The following is a 21,027-nucleotide window of genomic DNA, read 5'->3' on the forward strand; positions in this document are numbered from 1 at the left end:
CTAGAAGATGAAAAAAAAATTCAATTTACAACGTAGATTTGTTCTGTTGAATCTGGCACCGAGTATCTAGCCCTATCTACTTCAGAGAAACTTATTTTCTGACTGATATGATATGATGTTATAAACAAATAGATTGGCAAGTTCCATAGGCTATATCATAGGCTATGTATAATAATATCAGATTTCAGGTAAAGATCATTAGATTTAAGATGAAAGACATTTTTGAACGTTATATTCTAATATTGGTCTATAAGTTACACGCAAATGAATGTTCAAGATGTGAATGTAACGTTGCGGTTGAAATCAGCTAACATTCAGGATAATGCGCGTATATCCTCAAATGGGTCATTTGTACTTGTAGTCTGTATATAGTTTAAATAATATAAACGAGTAAATAAAGATTACAAATGTTTAACACAAAAATCTTGGCCAGAAGTATTAATCTGTAGCCTAATTTAGCCGTATCAAGAGCTATACTTACTTGATACAGGTCTGCTATCAAAACTATGCCTAAAAATGGACATTAAGGTAATTTTTGAAATAGGCTAATTATTATGCTCAATTAAGAGCTAAAGGGTTCTAATGAACTCAAATGGAACGCGCATCCATGTCCACGCGCATCGCGTCTGCCATCTAGTGGCCAAATCGTGGCTCCATGCATATTATTAGGCACTCTCCTGCAGAGTTAGCTCCAACCCTGATCAAATACACATGAACAAGCTCTGTAGGATTGCTTGAGAGTCACAGGCAGGTGAATTTGATCAGAGTTAGAACTAAACTCTGCAGGACAGTGGACTTTGAGGGCCAGAGTTGAGAACCCCTAGGCTAAAGTTAGGCTTATATGAAATACAAATAATAAGCAGGTTGATTGACAGTTAGCGCATAACATTATAAAGTAGGCCCTGATGTGTTTGAAATAATAATTCTCCCCATTTAATGTCAGCCTACACGAGTCATTGGAGGTGATATGCAAGAACTTGAATTCATCGAACTTTATGACATTTTTAGCTATTAGGCTAACTAATTTCCAACTTTAAACCTAAAGATCTGTTAAACATCATTTAATTTAGCCTATCATTTTAGTGGCATTCTAAAGTTATTACAGCTTAGAGCTCTATATTACGGCGTAGACTAAATCTGCTAAACTTATGAATTAGCCTATTATTATTGCGATTTATCAAATATAAAAATTCTGGAAACAGACGTGCTGTTGTTTAAGAATGTAGATATACTAAAAACAGTGTGGTTTTGAAGAATCTGAAAACAGCAAGTAGCCAGTTATTTGTTTTGTTTCCATATATTACATATTCATCCCAAAGGAGTCATGATTAAGCATCAGACATCTATACAAGAAAGGCTGTGTATGCATCTCAAATAAACATAGGTAAATCTATGGCAAATTTTCAGTGAGAATGGAAACTACCATCTGTACTGCGATTTATGTCATGTGCAGGAAAGCAGGAAAAATGTGCAGTTCATGCAAAAAATATATTACAGCCCGAAATGGGATGCATTCCAGTGAATTTAAGGGACTCCAGAAATTAAGTAAACATTTCAGTTCTGCTTCAATTACAGTCAAACAAAATGGAGCTGCTCGCCCTTCCCTGAATCACTGTGCTTTAGCTTCAGTCCGGACAGAACTTTTTGGGTCTTTTTCTCCTCCGTGGGACGCCTTCTCAAGGATCGGATCAGGCGCTCTCCCCCCCCCAGAGTGTTGTTGGATTGGTTGGTATTTTGTTTTCCCATTTCTCCCACATGTTCTTTGAATGCAGAAGCTACTGCTTTAACCCCCTCATCCGATACAGTTCTTTTTACCCCTGCATGAGGTGCAGTCTGACTCTCAGGGGTGTATCCAGTCTTATTCTGCAGGATGGGGGTCTCATGTAGTCGGCAGTGAGTTTTCATTGGGGTCTGAGGCTCAGGAGATGAACTGCGACTGCTGTCTGTGCTTCTTGAAACAACTTCTTCCCTGCTCCCAGAATTATCCTCATCTTGTGACTGAGAGCCTGCTGTGCGAATTTGCGCTCCTGCCGAACCCTGTCTGGGGTACTTCACTGGCTGCCTGCTGAAGTGAGCCCTCGACTGAGTTTGTAATTGACTTTCTGCAGCCTGCTCCAAATACATCTGAGGAGATGCTGTCACCCTCATAGCCAGGACTAGAAGAGATACAGAACAAAACCAATATCATAGTACAAATTTTTACAAGTTTCTCTTTTCTAATTAAAGATTATATATAGATTATAATCAAGTGGTTTTGAAAAATGTCTCTAATCTATTCACACATTTAGAACAAAAACTATATTTGAGCATCTTATAGTAGTCAACAGTTTGATTGAAAGAGCTTTGCTTAAGACAACAGGAAGGAAATGACTGGCAAAGGCACAAAAACACAGAGCAAATAGTTTGCACAAGCAGCTAGCTGATATTGAAGGTCAATGTCTTTTTAAAGCCCGCCTACCTGCTCTCTCATTGGCTTCTGGGCTCAGCTGGTCCATTGCTTCATTGGATGATGACTTGTCAGAAATATAACCCTCACTTGAATCTCTGTTGATAGTGCGATTCTGTTAAAATGATAAAAGTTTGGAATATAAGTTGGCTTCAGAGCCAATAAGGCAGAAGGATCATTTTGATTTTCTAAATCGCTATATTATAATATTTTAGTATTATTTTGTTAATAAAGCATTTATAATTTACATTATCATTAAAAACTTCAGGGTTAGTAAGATTTTTTTATCCAGAAAGGATGCATTTAAAAAGTGTGACTTATAATGTTACAAAAGATTTCTATTTCAAATGAATTGTTCTGTTAACAGTTGTTCAGTTAGTAAATAAATCATGCTTTCCACAAAAGTATTAAGCAGCACAACTGTTTACAACATTGCTTGTAATAATATAGCATGTTAGAATGATTTCTGAAGGATCATGTGACACTGAAGACTGGAGTTATGCTGAAAATTCAGCTTTGCATCACAGGAATAAAAAATAATAGAGAAGTTATTTTAAACTGAAATATTCCAAAGTTTCACTGTTTTTACTGTATTTTTAATAATAAGACAAGACTTTTCAGGTTGTTTTTTATTAGCAATACTATTCTTGTATAAAAATGTATCATACTATTATACATCTGCCGATCAGTGTTGGTAATATTAAATTTGCTGGTTCAGTTCTATGGTATTTGTGAGAAACTATTTGGAGGAAACTACTAAACTATCTTAACGTGTGGAAACCTTTGACCTTCTGAACTTTTGTTTTGGTTCTTGCTAATGAGAATTTCTTACATGGTTACACTGCTCCAGATAGAGGAGACTAGTCTAATAGCATAACTATTAGCATCCTCCAAACTTTCATGTAGTAAACAACTTGGTGAGGAACTAAAGCAGAGTGCAACAGGGGTAAGGCTCTAACACAAGCACAAGCACACAGGCAAGCAAAAGTAATCTTCACAGAATAAGCGTTTAATCCCTCCAGGCCTTTCCACGGGCACGGCGGGACAATTAAGGGCCAAGCGGTGCAAGAGAGGCTCAAGCAGATCAAGATGAACTCTGTCGCCCGCATGGGCACGTCCACCCGAGGTGAGCTTTTAGCATTGTCATGACAACAGCCAGCTTAAAGCACGGCCTGTGTTTATTTGACTTGGCATGAAGCTGCTGATTGCGTGAAGTCGAGTTCTTATTGCCTACCTCCAGTGAGCGTGGACGTTCCTTGGCTGAGGCTCCAGCATCCTGAGAGGAACAGGAGGCTCTGGGAGGGGTGTCTGGGAGGGGTGCATTGGGAGGCGGAGGCAGAGGCGTGCTGGATCTCTTTGCGGGACCAAATACGTGGTCATAGTGTGAGATCATGAACTCCACGAGAAGAGCCTGATAGCTGGTTTCCAGCAGAGCGATCATCGACACGTCTCCTGACACTAGGGGCCGCATGAGAGTGGGGCCAAACACAATGCCCAGGTTTCCTGGAGACATCTTGTTGTCTTCAAAATGTTCTGCAACCCTGAAGTGAAAGTGAAAGTGACATTAGTAGCGAGCTGTATTATTTAGATGAGTGGTAACTTAAATTCCATTTTCCAATACGTAGGTCTCTTTTTATAAACTTCACACAGTGAGCACAATTACATTCTTCGTGGGCTAAACTGTGGCCCGTTTTCCATTGCTTTGGCACTACATTTGGCATTCAGTGACTACTAATAAATGACATGAATTCTTTTCTCACTCAAACACAATTACACCCAAATCTATAGGTACATACAATCCAATCTGAACATGTTTGAATACTCTTTTTGACCTAACATAGTACAACACTGAATTAGATGACAATTTGCTACATTTGTTCTCAGTAATACCATATTGAAATATATTCTAAATAGTATCTAAAAGATGAAATACTGTCAAAAAAATTACAAGTAGATGAACTAGTGTTATTTTAGTATCATTGCGATACTATTATAGTTTTTTATTCATATTTTCAATTTGTTTTATTTGTATATTTTATGTTTTCATTTTTATTTTAGTTAAACTTTTAGTTATTTTGTTGTGTTTTTGTCATTTTCTTAACGTCTATATAGTGTTTATTAATTTTTCATTTTGGTTTTAGTTTTAGTTATTTTAGGTAAACTAAAAAAAAACAGAGAAATGTTGCTTTGGCAACTAGCCCAAACTTTTTTTTTTTTTTTTTTTAATTGTTTCCATTTTAGTAAACGATAATAACGTAATAAAGTTTGCTGGGTGACAATCTTCGCTAGTGTTCCGAAGAATGAGCTGATTTCAGATGCACATGAAGTATTTAGCTAATTTTAGGAAACACTGTAATGTGATTTCACACAGTATGGTACCTGTTCAGGTGGGCTATCATGTGCTGAACTGTGTTGTAGTTACACAAAGGCAGTCGTCCGATGAGCTCTCTGAGTTTGACCAAAATACTCTCCACAATCCCAGCAGTCTCGGCAACATGTTCCTTTTCACTGAGCCTCTGAATCTCCTTACCCACATTGATGAAGTCGTTGTAAAGGTCAAAGGTGAGTAAAGGCTCTGGAAGCTGTGAAAGAGGAAGATGATGTGTTACGCATGTTTAAAAAGCAGAGTTGTATCCACAATAGACATTGAGGGATACAAAAAAGGCCATAAAAAAGGGATAGCCAATTTGTCCCCCCAATATGTGATTTTCTTCATGCTGCCCAGCTGCACTGCATTACATACCACTCTGTTAGTTGTTATAACAGACAATATAGGCTAACATTTACATTATTCATGTCATTTGTACAAGACAAGTTATTTTGCTTATTTGTTAATTGGAATAAGATTAAAAGGGAAGGTGTGGGTGTTTTAAAATGTTCAAAATGTTCAAATGGATTAATTTACAATACTAGTTTTTTTTTTTTTACCAATCTTCTTTTTCTTTATTCCCTTAAATCTCTTTAAATCTTTTCATTATTATTTAATGCCTTAAAAATAAATAAATATTGGTCCACCCAATGTTCAAGAAATGGCAACAGCCTTGGTTTTAGGTAATGAGAAAATGACTGGAGATAAATTTAAATTAAATTAAATTTTAAAATTAAAATTTATGCATTTGGCAGACGCTTTTATCCAAAGCGACTTACAGTGCATTCAGGCTATCAATTTTCATATCATATATAGAATAGAATAGATTTTTGTTTTACTTTACTTCAATTGTACTTTTTTATGTGTGTGTGTGTGTGTGTGTGTGTGTGTGTGTGTTTTACCTCTTTGAAGAAATGCTTGAGTACGGAGGTGATGTCATGCGGTGAGAGGTCACCCAGGTCAACTTGGTCTTTCTGGATTTCAAAAGCCTGACATAACTTCAGAACGCGAGGTTTGGATCCACTGATTCTGTAAACTCCCTAGATATAGAGAAAAGGACAAGAGATCGAAGACAATGAGGTTATTTCATTTTCTTAAAGTTTGATTCGTCTTTGCCCACGCAATCTTTGCTGGTATGGTGCTAGGGTGTATGATAGAGCCCTGCGCGGGACTGTTTGCTTCATCCCGCTCCCGCCCGCGTCCGCTGAATTTCTGACCATTACCGCCCGCTCCCGCAACGTATGTGTTACACTCCCGCCCGCTCCCGCAATATGTATGTCCACTCCCGCCCGCACCCGCAAAACTCTGAGAATTTATTCCCGCACAATAATAGAGATGTATTGATTTTGTGTCTTCTCCCGTCCCGCAGAAAAAAAAAAAACACGTATTTGTATTGATATTATTAAAGAGATTCATGGGGTTGTTTGTTTCGTTTCCCTGGCCTGCATGTAAAAAAAAACAAAAAAAAAACAAAAAAAAAACAATACATTCGAATATAATTTCGTTTTTATCAAAAACTTTGCACATAAAAATAGACTGCTTTGCAAAAAAAATATACATAATATGATAAACTAGGCTACATGAAAAAGAGCAATTTTACAATTATTAGCCAAGTGTTGCAGGTATTCTGTTTGAAAAATACATATAAGAATAAAAACATTCAAACTTAGGCAGCCTGCTCAATAACACTGGCATCATCACGCCTCTTGACCTAATTAACAAATGGCAACGAGGGGCTGTGCTCAAAAAACAACACTAATAAATAACATAAAATAAACAACGTTAATGAATGAATTTAACAAATGAATCACTTTGCAATATTGCTGTCAGGCAACCTCCCTATCCCGCGGTGGGTTTTTTTAGCCGCCCATTCCCGCCCGCAGCAAAATTCAAACCGCCCGCTCCCGCGAGATTTGCGTTGGGTCCCGCAGGACCCGGCGGGACTCAATCCCAATGCAGCCCTCTAGTGTATGATGCAGTTACTTCAACTGCTCTGCACACGACGCAACTTTTAAAATCGTTACAGATATTAAAGCACTAGGCGACTTAGTTAACTCCAACTAACCAAAGCCTCCAGACTGACTCATGTCATGTCCTACATTTAAGATCCTACTTTTTTCGATAATCTTATACATATCAATACAATACAACTGTGTACATAATACCGAAGAAAAGATCTGTTGCTACTTCCATTTGATTGTGACTATATTAAGCACCATCATCTCTTCACAACATTATAATATCAATGTACTGAGTTTCTACCTGGACTCCGAGAGCCCTGCTCTCAATCTCTTCGGTGCAGCGCAGGACAACGAAGGGCACGGAGTCTTGGATCTCTCTGGGAAGCAGGGAGAACTCCATCCCAAAGATGAAGCCTCTCCTGTGTTCACACTCCATCTGGCACACTTCCAGGCACTTCCTGTGGACTGCAAGGCCACACTGGCAAGAGAGAGCAGCTGTCAGTCTGCCATGTTCTGACCAGTGTACAGTGAGATAAGGAATGGCTCTTTTCTTTTATTAGCAGCATAATCATATCCAGCTACTTATAGTACATCACCAGAAATAAACTGGGTTCACCAAGTAAAAAACCCATTTATTTTCTGTTTGTTTGTTTGTTAGCATCAAGGATATTTACAAGGTAAACTTAAGGTCAGCATCATAATCCAAAGAATTTAATTATTATATATAACATTTTAAGACAAAAAAATAAATAATCGAAAATACATTCAGGTGATGCATTACAAGATATTCCACTTAAACGTGATTCTGAATAAAAACCTTTCTGGCAGTATTATAACAATCACAGTCCAACAGGATATCATATTTATTTTCTCCACAGAATAACAGTGTTTAAGGATAAAGTATAAACCTTGCACAACAGACCTACCATTAGCTCTGAGATTATTTGATGATATGATTCTGTAGAAACGTCAAGATTTCATATTCAGCTTCAAATAGAATTTATTTTATTCATCCTAATTTTTGTCTACTCTACCCATAACCAGAAAAACCATTGTTTAGTAATCTTACACTTTTGAATATATATATATATATATATATATATATATATATAATGATGAGTATACAGCAATGAACTCCAAATATACTGTATCTACTGTATTAAATCAATCTATATTCTAATCTATATTTTACTGTAGTTTCATTTCTAAAAAGATACAAGTTTAGTTATTTATAACTAAATCAAAATGTATTATATTTTGTATTTTTATTGTATATTGTAAACTTTATTTTGTATTACCGTATTTTCTGGACTATAAGTCGCACTTTTTTCATAGTTTGGCTGGGCCTGCGACTTATAGTCAGGTGCGACTTATTTATCAAAATTAATTTGACATGAACCAAGAGAAATGAACCAATAGAAAACATTACTGTATACAACCACCAGAGGGCGCTCTATGCTGCTCAGTGCTCCTGTAGGCTACCACTGAGCAGCATATAGCGCCCTCTCGCAGCTGGAGACGGTAATGTTTTCTCTTGGTTCTTGCTTCTAAATAAATGCGACTTATAGTCCATTGCGACTTATATATGTTTTTTTCCTCATCATGACGTATTTTTGGACTGATGCGACTTATACTCAGGTGTGACTTATAGTCCGAAAAATACGGTAAATGCAATAAGTTAAACTTAAGAGTGTTTCTACCCAGTTAAATAGGATTTAGGTACATCTGTCAGTTTCATTTTATTTTGATGGTCCCTTTAACAGATTCTGTTGACCATAACTAACGTTGCACCTAAATGTCTACTAACTCTCACCAGAGTACTAATAGAGTATTAGTAGAATGGTAGGGTTAGGGTTAGAATAAGTTGACATGTACTTGCAAAGTTACATATAGTAAGTAGAATGTCTGTTGGGAGACCATGACAATAAAGAGTTAGCAGATATTAAGCAAACACTCTGATGAGAGTTAGTACACATGTAGTGCACCTATTATTTTATGTTGCACACATTACTTATCGTCAACAGAATGTTAAAAAAGGACCATCAAAATGAAGTAAATATGGTTAAAGTGTACTGCCTTTTAATTCACTGCTTATATCTTTAACCAAATAGCTACACACTCTTTTCTGACACTCACCTCTTCGCACTCGATCCCGTTGACCAGGATGTAATTGTCACATTGCTTACACTTGACCATCTTGCTCTTCATTTTTTTCAGTCTGTGGGTCAGTGCGGCACGTGATGCATTTCGTGGTTTGCATGTCATTCCATTGCTATCAGACAAACCCTCTTCGCTCTCTGCAAACACACACAAGAAGAAGAGTCAGCAACTGCACTGTCAGCCATAAAAATGCAGAAAGTGATGAAAAGCATCTCACACCTGCTTCTTGCAGAGAGTCTTTCTCATCAGGATCATCTGAAGACATGGTTCCCGTGGAGGAGGCCTTGGGCAGCTTACGGTTCCCGTGAGCTTCAGAGAGGAGTCATATTACTAATCATAAGATACTTCATACTGTATGTTCATAAGAGATTTTCCCTACCTGGACTGGACAGTGATTCAAGACTTCCGGTGCTGTCTCTGTCACTGTGGCCGGGACGTCCTGTACATCAACAAATCACATGAAAATGTTCAAGTGCACTACATCTGGATGAGTCACACGTAAGAAACTGAGAGCGAGGAGACATACGTCCGTCTACTAAACTGCTGCTGTGTTTCAGTTCCTCTGGTAGCACATATGAATCTGGTTGGTAACTTGGAGGAGTGCTTTGTTTACGTTGACCTGTTGGTGGGGATCTGTGAAATTAAAGGGGTAAACAGCAGTTTAATGGATATAGCCTACCAAAATACAACTCAGATGATGTGGTTTAGTCGACTGAGATCACATGCAATTCAGTTCTGTTCACAATAAGCTTCACTGGGCTTTAGCAACTGGACATTTACAATAGCATAAATAAAGTACCTTGGAATATACCAAGGAATATTTCTTGATTTCTCAAAAACTTGCCCTCAATTTTACTATTTGACTAACTTTGAGGGCAAGTTTTGCCCATACTTGCATGCATACATACATTTTTTTAAAAACTGATGTCCTGCAACTTTTAAGTTACAGGTCTTGTGTGTTCTAAGCCTTGTGTGTCCTCACCTCTTGTTTCTGAACTCCTGAAATGTGAAGTTGCGGAGAGGGTGTTCGTCCAGGTGCTTCCCCAGGATGTAGTGCAGGTAGGGTTCACCTGGTTCACAGGGCCTGCAGGTCAGCTCTAGGTTCTGATAGCTCAGAGGAACCAGCTCAGTCTGCTGCCGCTGGTAATAAAACATGTTCACCGTTGCCTGACAGAGGAATAAGACAGTGACTTTAATCAAGAATCCATGGATGAATGTAAATAATGTTCAGTACAAAAGTTTTTCACATTGCAGTTGCTATGGTGTTTTTGTGGTTGCTAGAGCATTCTGAGTGGTTACTTAACAGTGTAATCCATAATATTTATATATAATATTTCGGCCTCTAGATATGGCAGACTTATATATTGATGATTACTTTTCTGAATAAGGTGAACTAACCTCTTTCAGCACAGTGTCTCCTTGACAGATGAGCTTGCGAATGTGGACGATGATTTTGCGCTTCACCCTCTCCAGCTCTTTCTGATGGTTGTTTGCTTCACACACACACTGCCTGTACAGTTGCTCAGACTCTGTAACCTGCACAGTAGCAAAGCACAGTGATGAATATCATAGTGGATATCTTCTTATAACTTCTATGATAGTTTTGTGGAAATCAGTGGGGACCAGCAATTTTATTTTTTTGTTCTTCAAAATATTGTCTTTTGTATTTAACAGAAGTAAAAACCCATACAGGTTTTTGTACAAGTTGAGGGCAAGTAAATGATGGCAGAATTTTCACTTTTAAGGGAACTATCCCTTTAAGGTTTCGCACCTAGCAGATGCATGTAATATATAAACTGAGACAGTAATTTTATCGCAAAAGCCTATTGTTTTTGTACTTTTTTGATGATGTGAATTGATAGAATGAGCCATATACTCATGATTACCTTAACTTGGGTGTCATCTCTGGTCTTCCTTCTCTTGTCCAGGGTCTTGTAACCCCCCGTGTCCTCTTCAGCTTTGGCCGTCATGGCTTTGGCCTTCTCCAGCTCCTCACAGCGCTGCAGGTATTGCTGTCTTGCTCTCTTCAGCGCAGACACAGCATCATTCTAACGCACATAATATTATCAGGAAAAGCTGACCTCAGCAAATACACACACATCCTCAAACCCAGCAGTATGAACTGACCATCCTCTTCTGCTCTTTTGACCACTGCTCTTTGAATTCCCGTCGCCACTTGTCGATTTCATTCCTCTTGGCCGAGAGAGCCTGTGGGATAGATAGCCCACAAGTTACCTATTATGTTTCATTTCTTGCATTTGTTGTAAGCATTGTTCAGATGGATGGAGCACCTGGTAGCAGCGCTGTTGAATGAGTTCAGCAGTTTGTTTGGCTGATGTGCTGCTTTTCAGATCATGTTCCAGCGCCTGTGTGTAGATGTTCTGCAGAGGCATCATGTCCTGTGGAATGCGTCCAAACACATCCATTAAGGCTGACGATGAACAATATATTCCTCGTGCAACAGGACAACAGAGAAGCTACTTTAAGGTGCTTATTCAGGGATACAAGGGTGTTTCGAAATTTTATTTTTTCTCTTTTTGTTACGTGAAAGTCACATTAAAGTCCTTTGAACTTTTTCTGCATTTTTCTTGAAGCCATTCCTTCATCATTTATTTTTGCCACTTTTGTGTTTTTCTCTATAAGTGTATGAAATAATATTAAAATAATGGTGTATTTCTTTTAAGGATGACGGCTTTTTGTAGTGTCATTGCCATTAAAATTTTAATAATAATAATAATAATTTTCTTTTATTTTTTACCAAAGAGACAAGTGTCAAATGTGCCTTTCCTTAAACAAAATAGTATTTAATATTATTTAATTGTGTGTATTTAATATATACGAAATGCTGCTAACTATAAAATCAGCCTTAGCAATACAAAGGAGTCTTTTAAATGTTATTTCTACCACTATTTCCATGCTATGCAATGTTGTGCATATTTTAATGCCTTTAAAAATCCTTAAATAAAAATACAGATTTCTTCTGCACGCATGTATATACACTGTTTAATATTGTTAGTAGAAAACAAATACAAAATAAAAATAGTTAGTGTATGAAACGTGTGTTTTAAAAGTCCATAATGACCAATAGCAGAAGAAACTCACGTTTTGCACACACACATTTTTACCTGTTGGGAAACACATGATTTGGCCGCATCTGCCGCTCTCATAATACTCTTTGCAAACTCTTGCTCTGTAAAAAAAACAATATGATTTTCATTATCACATAATGCTCTGAATCATAATGGTTGAAAAAAGAGGTGGCTGGAAAATACGACTGAACGATAGAAATGGTTTGCATCTGCAATGATGGACACAGAACAGGGTGTTTCAAAATATATATTATTTTAGGTGACATAACTGTGACATAACAAATGTATATTAGGTGACATAACTGTATCGGGCCATAACCCATTAGCATTACAGCTCAATTCATCATCACTGATTCCAAGAACACCAAACCGACTCATGTATTACAGTGGCAATGTAGTGCTTTCCCTGTTCTGTTCATTCATTATTACTGACACCTGGCCTTGGCTCTGTTTCATGTTTTGAGCATAAGTACTGTTTCTTATTGCTCTGGCCATATAACATACTTTAGATTATAGTACAAATATCCAATATTTCTGCTACAAGTTATTAGTGGCTTGTATGTTGACATATGAAACCTCTTAATTTTCTTGTTGTGGCCCTAAAAATAATCGGTGTTGGGTTTAAAAGCATTAGACACTTGCAGGAACCTATCAGTATCCTTCCACTAGAGGGCGCTGTGAGAGATGACGTGTTAAACGTTACTTCATCCCATTAAAGTTGTTGTTCATATTGTATATTGTATTTTTCTCACAGTTAGTGGATGTATGTTTCTCGATGTTCCACCAACTACTTGTCAAAAGTTCACATAATCAAAAACTAAGTTTAAAACACTCACCCAGACTGATTCTTTTGTCCATCCAGGTCAGCAGGTCTTTGGCATAACGGCACCACATTTTGGCGTACTGCATTGCGAGCTCCACGCCCCCCTCGCAGCGACACAGGGTCAGGTCGGCATCCTGGGCTGAGGGGGAATACATCGGCATCAGCGGATCGTGTGCATGCATTACACTAATAAGCTAAACCCCGCTCGGGACTGACAGTGGCTCGTCCTCAGCCAGCTTTTTTGATCCTGTTGGCTGTTACTATACAGGATAAATCTCTTGTATCTTCAAAGGACGTAAAGGCCAAACTTTGGAAATCGCTGAGATGCAGTAAACTGCCATCACAACACAGACCTTTGCCAAAAAAAAGCAACTTAATTGTTAAAAACTATGCAGCAAGCTATCACTGTCCAAATGTCTGCTAAAGATGTCGTAAACAAGCACAGAATCTACATTTATGATAGTCCAAGGGAAAAGTCGAATCCTTGCGACTCTCCACCACAATATTCCTGATTGGTAATTTAATATCCATGCAAAATGTGTGTATAGGAAACTCCTGAGCTCGCTCAGTGAAGTCCATAATGCTTTAGGACTCGGCAGTGAGTGCGTGAGGATTTCACAGAGACCGAGACAGTTCACCCTCCCTCTGTCTGCTGTCTCCTCCCTGTCCATTAAATGCTGAAAATCTGATATGATCAAAACATCAGAACTTAAAACATTAATCTTCTTCATCATCCCTCCAATTTGTGCTGGAGTGTCTCTATCAAACTTCTATCCTGCCATACTTCCTGTCTTGTCATGTTAACGCGTATGTATGTATGTGTGTGTGCATGTTTACTGTGCTGCAGAGGGGAGGGGAAATAATCCAGCACAGTAACAGACTGTAGAGTGATGGGCTTTAGATTAGGGTGGGGTTGACTTCCTGATATGAAGAAATCAGTATCTCATCATTACTTTACACTCTCGTTAACACTCTTTCTCTCTTTTTGTTTTTCTAATAGTTATATAGTGTATGAACAATTACATATGTTTTTTTTAAAGTATCGGGACACTGCAATAGAAGAACATTTAGTTCTCATAACCGTGATGTATAAAAAAAAAATCAAAAAGAAATTCTCATTATGGTGATGTGAAAGATACAGATACTGGGGTGAATTATGATACTGATCAGCCAAGCCATCTGTTAATTAACAATTTAAAATTAATATATGTGAGCCTGGACCTTGAAATTTATACAAATAAGCTTTCCTTTGATGTATGGTTTATTAGGATCGGACAATATTTGGCCGAGATACAACTATTTGAAAATCAGGAATCTGAGGATGCAAAAAAACAAAAACAAAAAATGTATATACTGAGAAAATCACATTTAAAGATTTCCAAATGAAGTTCTTAGCAATGTATATGTTACTAATCAAAAATTAAGTTTTGATAGATTTATGGTAGGACATTTACAAAATATCTTCATGGAACATGATATATGATTTAATTAAATTTTTAACACTTCTTAATAATAGACATCTCTGTGCTTTAGGCATTTTTTTGTGTCCATCTCCTGACTTGTGCCTGTCCACAACTTTATTCCGGAGATCTTTTGACAGTGCCTTGCCACCCATAGATGGTTGTTTGCTTCAGTTATACTACCAAGGACTGAAATGCTCCAGGAAAGCTCTTTTCATGTTGAGCAATCAGAATGACTGCAAAGGATCACAGTTGAAAGTCAAATGGCTTTATGTGCCATTTGTTACACCTGATTGAGTTTTTTTTTGGGGTGGGGGTAAACCTTTTTCCAACTGTGATTTTTTTTTTTTTTTTTTTTTTTACATGTCGGCATCTTTCACTTGGATGCTATAAGATGCAGTGAGTAAATACAGCTGGATAAAACAAAAACTGTGCGTCTTCATTTCAGGCTGCAAAATGTGATTTAAAAAAAAAAGTATTGGTGGGTGATTCATTTTTATACCCAAAACAGCACAGCCATCACCTATTCAAAATAATCTTATCTTATCTTTGGTTACTACTCTGTTCTTCATAATTTATAATTCATATCCATATATTACTTTATACTCAAGTTTTATATAAAGATCACAGTTTGAATGTTACATGCTATCCTATTTCGCTACAGTTTTCAGAGAGATGTATCAGTGGAAAAACAGAGAGCAGCTGTCTGTCGCTTTAATCTGCTCTCTAACCACCGTCCGGTGCTAATCTTGTTAACGAGGGGCAATTAGTCCATGTGGCTAATAAGATGTAAACAGTGCAGGTTGCAGAAGAGAGATTTAGTGGCGTGACATGATGCTTCCGGGCCTGATCAGTCACTCTTGCTTTGCTCCTCTCAGATAGATCAGACACTGCTGTCCATGTCCAAATGATGGACAAGACCATGTTGAATCAATCAACCACCATAAACCTGGCTGGAGGTGTGATGTTCATTCTAATATTTGTGAAAGCGCAAACAAGCTGTACATCGCAAATCTTATTACTCTTCCACCTCTGTTAGTCTTCCTCCAAATGTCCAGCAAACAAACACCCATTACAGAATGGTCTTCAAAAGAATTACCGGTTGCGGCTCCATCTTTTTCCTCCTCCTCATGACAGATCTTCAGTGACTCCACATCTTCACCCTAAAAAACACAAAGCTTTTAATATTCACCGTAAACCACATGGAGTCTTCTGAATATTTGCTTGAGAGAGATTGTTGAACCCAAAAGTATTAAGAAATAGGAGTACGACTATATGAGAAAGAGAGTGGGAACAATAACTCATCAATCATGTCTCACTGTAATATCATCCAGATCAGCGTTCAGTGTGGTGTCTGCTGAAGTGTAGGTTAAAGACAGTGAGTCTGCTTCTTGTAACAGCTCATCCACAGTCCTGAGAAATCAAATCAACCCACACAAACATATTAAAAATGAAGCGTTCTCACAGAGCCAAAATAGAGCTGGTATTTCATTTATTCAAACTATTTTTATGCTTTTAAAAATAAAGGTTCTTTATTGGCATCTATGGTTCCATGAAGAACCTTCAACATTCTTTATAGTGGAGAAAGATTTTTTTTGATTATTAAAATGCTCTTCACAGTAAGAAATAAATGTCTTCAATACATGGTTCTTGGAGGAACCCAAAATGGTTCATCACTGCAAAAAAAAAAAAAAGAAAGAAAGAAAGAAAAAAAAGCCCAACCCAAAACTTTGGAACCTTTATTTTTAAGACTGCTATTTCACGACAAGGTGAAAAGGTCTACGTACGAGCATGTTAATGACAGATCCAAGTTAGCATCAAAATCACGCAAAATCTCACTGTAACGCTTGGTTTCTGCCAAGTGCCGGAATGGGGTACCACCATCTGAAACAAAAGAATGGTCATGATGCTGCATGGGATTTTTCTAAATGAGAATCTGATTATATATATATATATTTATATATATATAAATATAAAAAACAGTTTTCTATATAAGAAAATTTTTCATATCATTGATTTAAGCACAGGTGAGTGCACCTGCTGCATTTCTGCGTGGTGCACATCCGCCAGTGGTGCATACAATCATAATACAATTATATTAATTTAATAAATTATTTTGAATCATTGACATTACCCCCCCCCCCATGAATACAAGGAAAATACTAATGACCAAGACTGACATTATTTTTTTCAGTTAAACAAAAACATACATGTTAAAATGGTTACAAAAATAGAATTGTATGCCATTAATCCTAGAAACTAAATTATTTCATTTTCATTTTTTTTTATTTTGTGCATGTGTGTGTTTTAATTATACATAAATTAACATGGGGTGCAAGTACTAACTTCCTAATAAATTCTTATAGGAACTACTGTACCTTACAGACCAATTGCTATTTAATTAAGTCTGTTTGTATAGGTTCAATGTACTATTAGTCAGTTTATTACAGTCAATTTCCTTTTATCTGGGTGTTTAAAGAGAAAGAAGTCTCTTCCATCAAATATATATTGTGTAATATCTATCCATTCCTTAAAAGTAGGTGATCTTTAACCATTCGCTTATAACTGCCTTTTTACTATATCAGTTTCTTTGTTGCTCTTGTTGTTGTTTCGATATTATGAAAAAAGTATAATTATATGTAACATGGACCGTGTAATGAACACTTCTTCGTGATAAAGGTTGTTGATAGTGGTTAAAGTACATTCACTTTTGTGTGAACACTTGCAGGAACTGGAACTTAAAACTAGAATAAAAACAATTAATGACTCGGTGAAATACGCGCTTGACATCAGGACAGGAAGTCACACTACTGAAGCTCACACCAACATTGTGTGACACAATCAATAAAGATAAAGCAGCAAATGTGAGCCAGCCTACAGCATATTTGAATCACCTTGCACAAATAATTTTATTGCATTATTTAAAGCACACGTAAATTGCTTATCTAAAGTTTAGACATGCTTCTTTGAGTTGAATGCACATCTGAAATACTGTAAATATGGCTCTGAACATGCGATGTGCCACACTTATGCTGCACTAGCAGAGAAAGTGTCACAGTCAATCTCTCTCTATTTTTCTCTGACAGGCTCCATTTAGGTCAACCACATCCTGTCTAGGTTTGTTAACATGCTCTGCTACAGGGACAATAAGGACTTATTTTGATGAAGAGATTAATTCAGCTGTATGGAATACAATTTTTCTCTTCATCTCCATTTTGTTTAACAAAAATCACCCACCGGATGCCAATGTCATCTCAAGGATGTGTGCACTGCGGTTATGCTGTCAGTTGACACATTATGCTATTAGTTGATATATATATATAGACTGTTTCAATTCTCATTCTGATACTTAATTCAAACTGATTATGTTAAATGTGACCCATGTGACACTTAAAGTGGTGAAACAAGAAGCACTGCATCTATCGCAAAGTATTTGAAACCAGTGCATGTGATTTCCTCCCACTGAGGTCTCATTGAGGTTTATTTCCACATCCTGGTCTTAATCCAGTTATATACTTAATGAGAATTTAAAAAAAAAAAAAAAAAAATTGTAAAACAATTATAAAATAAACTAAATTACTAAGGAACTAAAGAAAATTCCCAATACAGGTTGTCAAAAATAAACGTTATATGTTGCATTTTTTATTTTATTTTTTACATTTATTTTTTTTTTGAACATGAAAAGAAGTCATAAGTCACCCCAAGATGAGGCAATTTTGAACATTTGTCAAAATGTCCCGGACATGAAAACTTCCTTGCCATGCAACCTTTGTACAGAGGCAAAATGAACAAGACAGGAAGTCCTCTGATCATTGCATGTAACACAAACACGCAAGCACACACATGCAAAGAAAGAGAACAAAAGTGTGATATACCCTACTGCAGAGTAAAGCTAAGGCCAGACTGGCTACAAACAACAAAAACAGAATCTCCTCAAAGTCTGATGTAACTCACCCTGAACTTTTGGTTGCCTCAACTGTTCAGTCTCTGCTGCCTCCTCCATCTAGTCCTCTACTGATGAATCAGCAGCTCACAACAGACCGTGTTCGTGTTGTCATCTAGCAGTTAGTCCATCCACCCCATCTGAAAAAGACTCGGTCAGAATCATCACCTTTCACCGAACACTGACACAGGACATGAAGACTCTGCGGGTTTTGATAACTCCGCTCTCTCTTCTCTCACAGCCTCACTTCTCTTCCTCTAAAGAGAAGGTTGGCCAATGTTCTTTCACCATCATATGAGGAGGAAGTTTGTCTCACTATCACTCTCAGACACACCTAACACCCCCGACTTCTGCTAAGGCCTGAGATATTTCTGTCTAATCTGTGGCAGCGTTTGCTGCAATGTTTTTTTGTATGTGATTCTTTGTGGCCTTTCAGAAGCTCTTGGATTTGGAACTACTTTATTTGAGCTGCAAACTTCATTTATTTAATCTCTAAACGTCATTTTATTCTGCTCTTACATCAAATAAGCTATAATAGCTTATTTCCATTGTGTTCCTTGCTTTTAATTGGAATAGGTAAAAATATGCAATTTTATGCAGTAAAAAGACTTGAATTAGCAATAAATGAGGCTGAAATCTTGCTTTAGCATTCTCCCGATGACATTGCCCCCTTGTGGTTCAGACACAGGAAGAGCAGTGAAATAACTCTTTGATGGCTGAATCCTTTCACATATACACCTATGGACATTAGTTCAGGGAGATGGTTTCATATGGGTTTGCATTTTGACATATTTTCAAAAATGATATTTCAAGTGAATGCATATATATCCACATGTGTGCTAACACTATGGATGCTCTTCATGAACTGCACAGCTCTCTGAACCAACTACAAACCAACAACCCTGATGACTTTTCCATTGAATCTGGTGATTTCAACCATGTTAATCTAAAGTCAGTCTTGTCAAAGTTCTACCAACACGTGAAATTTGTAACAAGGGGAAACAACACATTGGACCAATGTGAAACAACAGTCCGATGTGAAAAAAAAAAAACACATTCGACCACTTATAAAACTTGCCAAACTGGTCAAACAGCAGATGACAGTATTGCCAGATGATGCTCTCTTAACACTCCAGGATTGCTTCCAGGACACAGACTGTAACACAGTGGCAGCCTTCAAGAATACACTGATACAATGACTGCCTATATCAGAAAGTCCATCGATGATGTGACAGTCACCAAGACCATCACCACATGTGCCAACCAGAAACCATGGTCGACAAAAATCTGAGACCCGAGATGATGCATTCAGATCAGGAGATAAATCAGCCCTCAACACAGCAAGAAGCAGCCTGTCAAGCCCCTGCCACAGGCCTGCGATAATCACACACAGATGCATTCAGCCACTCCTTTTCATGGTTTGAGATGCAGTATAACACACATACACGAAAACTATCCACACCCCCCAACCACCAGATTCTCTGACTCTGTCTATGTACTGAGAGACTGTGCTAAGCAGCTGACCTGTTAGGAATTGTATGGGTCAAAATGATTGATTTTTATTTTATGCTAAAAATCATTAGGACATTAAGTAAAGATCATGTTCCATGAAGATATTTTGTAAATTTCCTACCCTAAATATACCAAAACTTAGTTTTTGATAAGTAATATCCATTGCTAAGAACTTAATTTGGACATTTTTAAAGGCGGATTTTTTTTCAATGTTTAGATTTTTTTGCACCCTTAGATTCCAGATTTTCAAATAGTTGTATCTCAGCCAAATATGGTCCTATCCTAAACATACATCAATGGAAAGCTTTTTTATTTAGCTTGATGTATAAAACTCAATTTCGAGTTTAAAAAAATACCCTTATGACTGGTTTTGTGTTCCAGGGTCACAAACAAAGTAAAGACATTTATAATCAATCAAATCAATCAAACTTTATTTCTATAGCCCTTTACAGCAGCCACAAGGTGTCCAAAGTGCTTCACATCAGATACAAATAACACATCATTCGAACACAATATTCGAATAAAAGTAGAGAGAAAAAAAAAAAAGGAAAAACAAAATTATAAACAATAAGCTATATATAATTACTTAAAAACATCAATGGACAAAGAAAAAAAAATGTTAAAATGTTACACCGCTTTTATAATTGCATTTATAATGCAACAAAAAAATTGTTTCACATAAATGCTCTTCTTTGAACTTTCCATTCATCAAAGAATTCAAGTTTCCTATTAAAATATTAAAAACAACTGTTTTCGACATCGATAATACTAAGAATACTAAGAAGTGATGCTGAAAATTTAGCATCACAGGAATAAATAAGATTTTAAAACATAATCAAATAGAAAACAGTTATTTTAAATTGTATTTATTGTATTTTTAATCAAATAAATTACGGTAGCATAAGTAACTCTTTTTGTTTACTGGACCTCATTCTGTACAGGCCTCTACCCTTGACTTTTGCTCAAATATAAAGCACTTAGTGACACAGGTAAGAATTTCAAGGTACATTCGGTGATCAGTTTTACGTCTCAATACAACATCCACAGCACGAACTGAAAAACGGAATTAATAAATTAACTAATGAACACATTTTGTTTTGGGAGTCAGTCTCTCAAAGCCACGTAACATCATGGTAGCTTCTGTCATGACACTGGTACAATAAGCAGTGACCGCATAACATCCTATAATACACAATAGTTTGTTCCGATTCTCTTTTTAGATATCCTCTCACGCGTTTAAGCTCATTTTACCCACCAGCGAATTG

The 21,027-nt window shown here is 37.0% G+C and overlaps 1 protein-coding gene across 1 annotated transcript; it reads right to left on the reverse strand.

Moving 5' to 3' along the window:
* Positions 1-1,278: 1,278 nt before the first annotated feature.
* On the reverse strand, positions 1,279-18,526 carry LOC132149466 (GEM-interacting protein-like). Its single transcript, XM_059558730.1, has 21 exons — positions 18,262-18,526; positions 16,095-16,191; positions 15,627-15,720; positions 15,407-15,470; positions 12,861-12,986; positions 12,061-12,125; positions 11,227-11,334; positions 11,063-11,143; positions 10,822-10,983; positions 10,334-10,471; positions 9,918-10,102; positions 9,462-9,568; positions 9,315-9,374; positions 9,155-9,244; positions 8,912-9,072; positions 7,077-7,253; positions 5,717-5,854; positions 4,826-5,028; positions 3,681-3,987; positions 2,459-2,561; positions 1,279-2,156 (listed from the first exon to the last, which is right to left on the reverse strand). The coding sequence occupies exons 1-21, from the start codon at positions 18,308-18,310 to the stop codon at positions 1,576-1,578; spliced, it is 3,096 nt and encodes a 1,031-aa protein (XP_059414713.1). The 5' UTR covers positions 18,311-18,526; the 3' UTR covers positions 1,279-1,575.
* Positions 18,527-21,027: the final 2,501 nt, after the last annotated feature.

The sequence above is a fragment of the Carassius carassius genome, chromosome 9 (genome assembly GCF_963082965.1).
Source record: "Carassius carassius chromosome 9, fCarCar2.1, whole genome shotgun sequence".
Classification (NCBI taxonomy): Eukaryota; Metazoa; Chordata; class Actinopteri; order Cypriniformes; family Cyprinidae; genus Carassius; species Carassius carassius.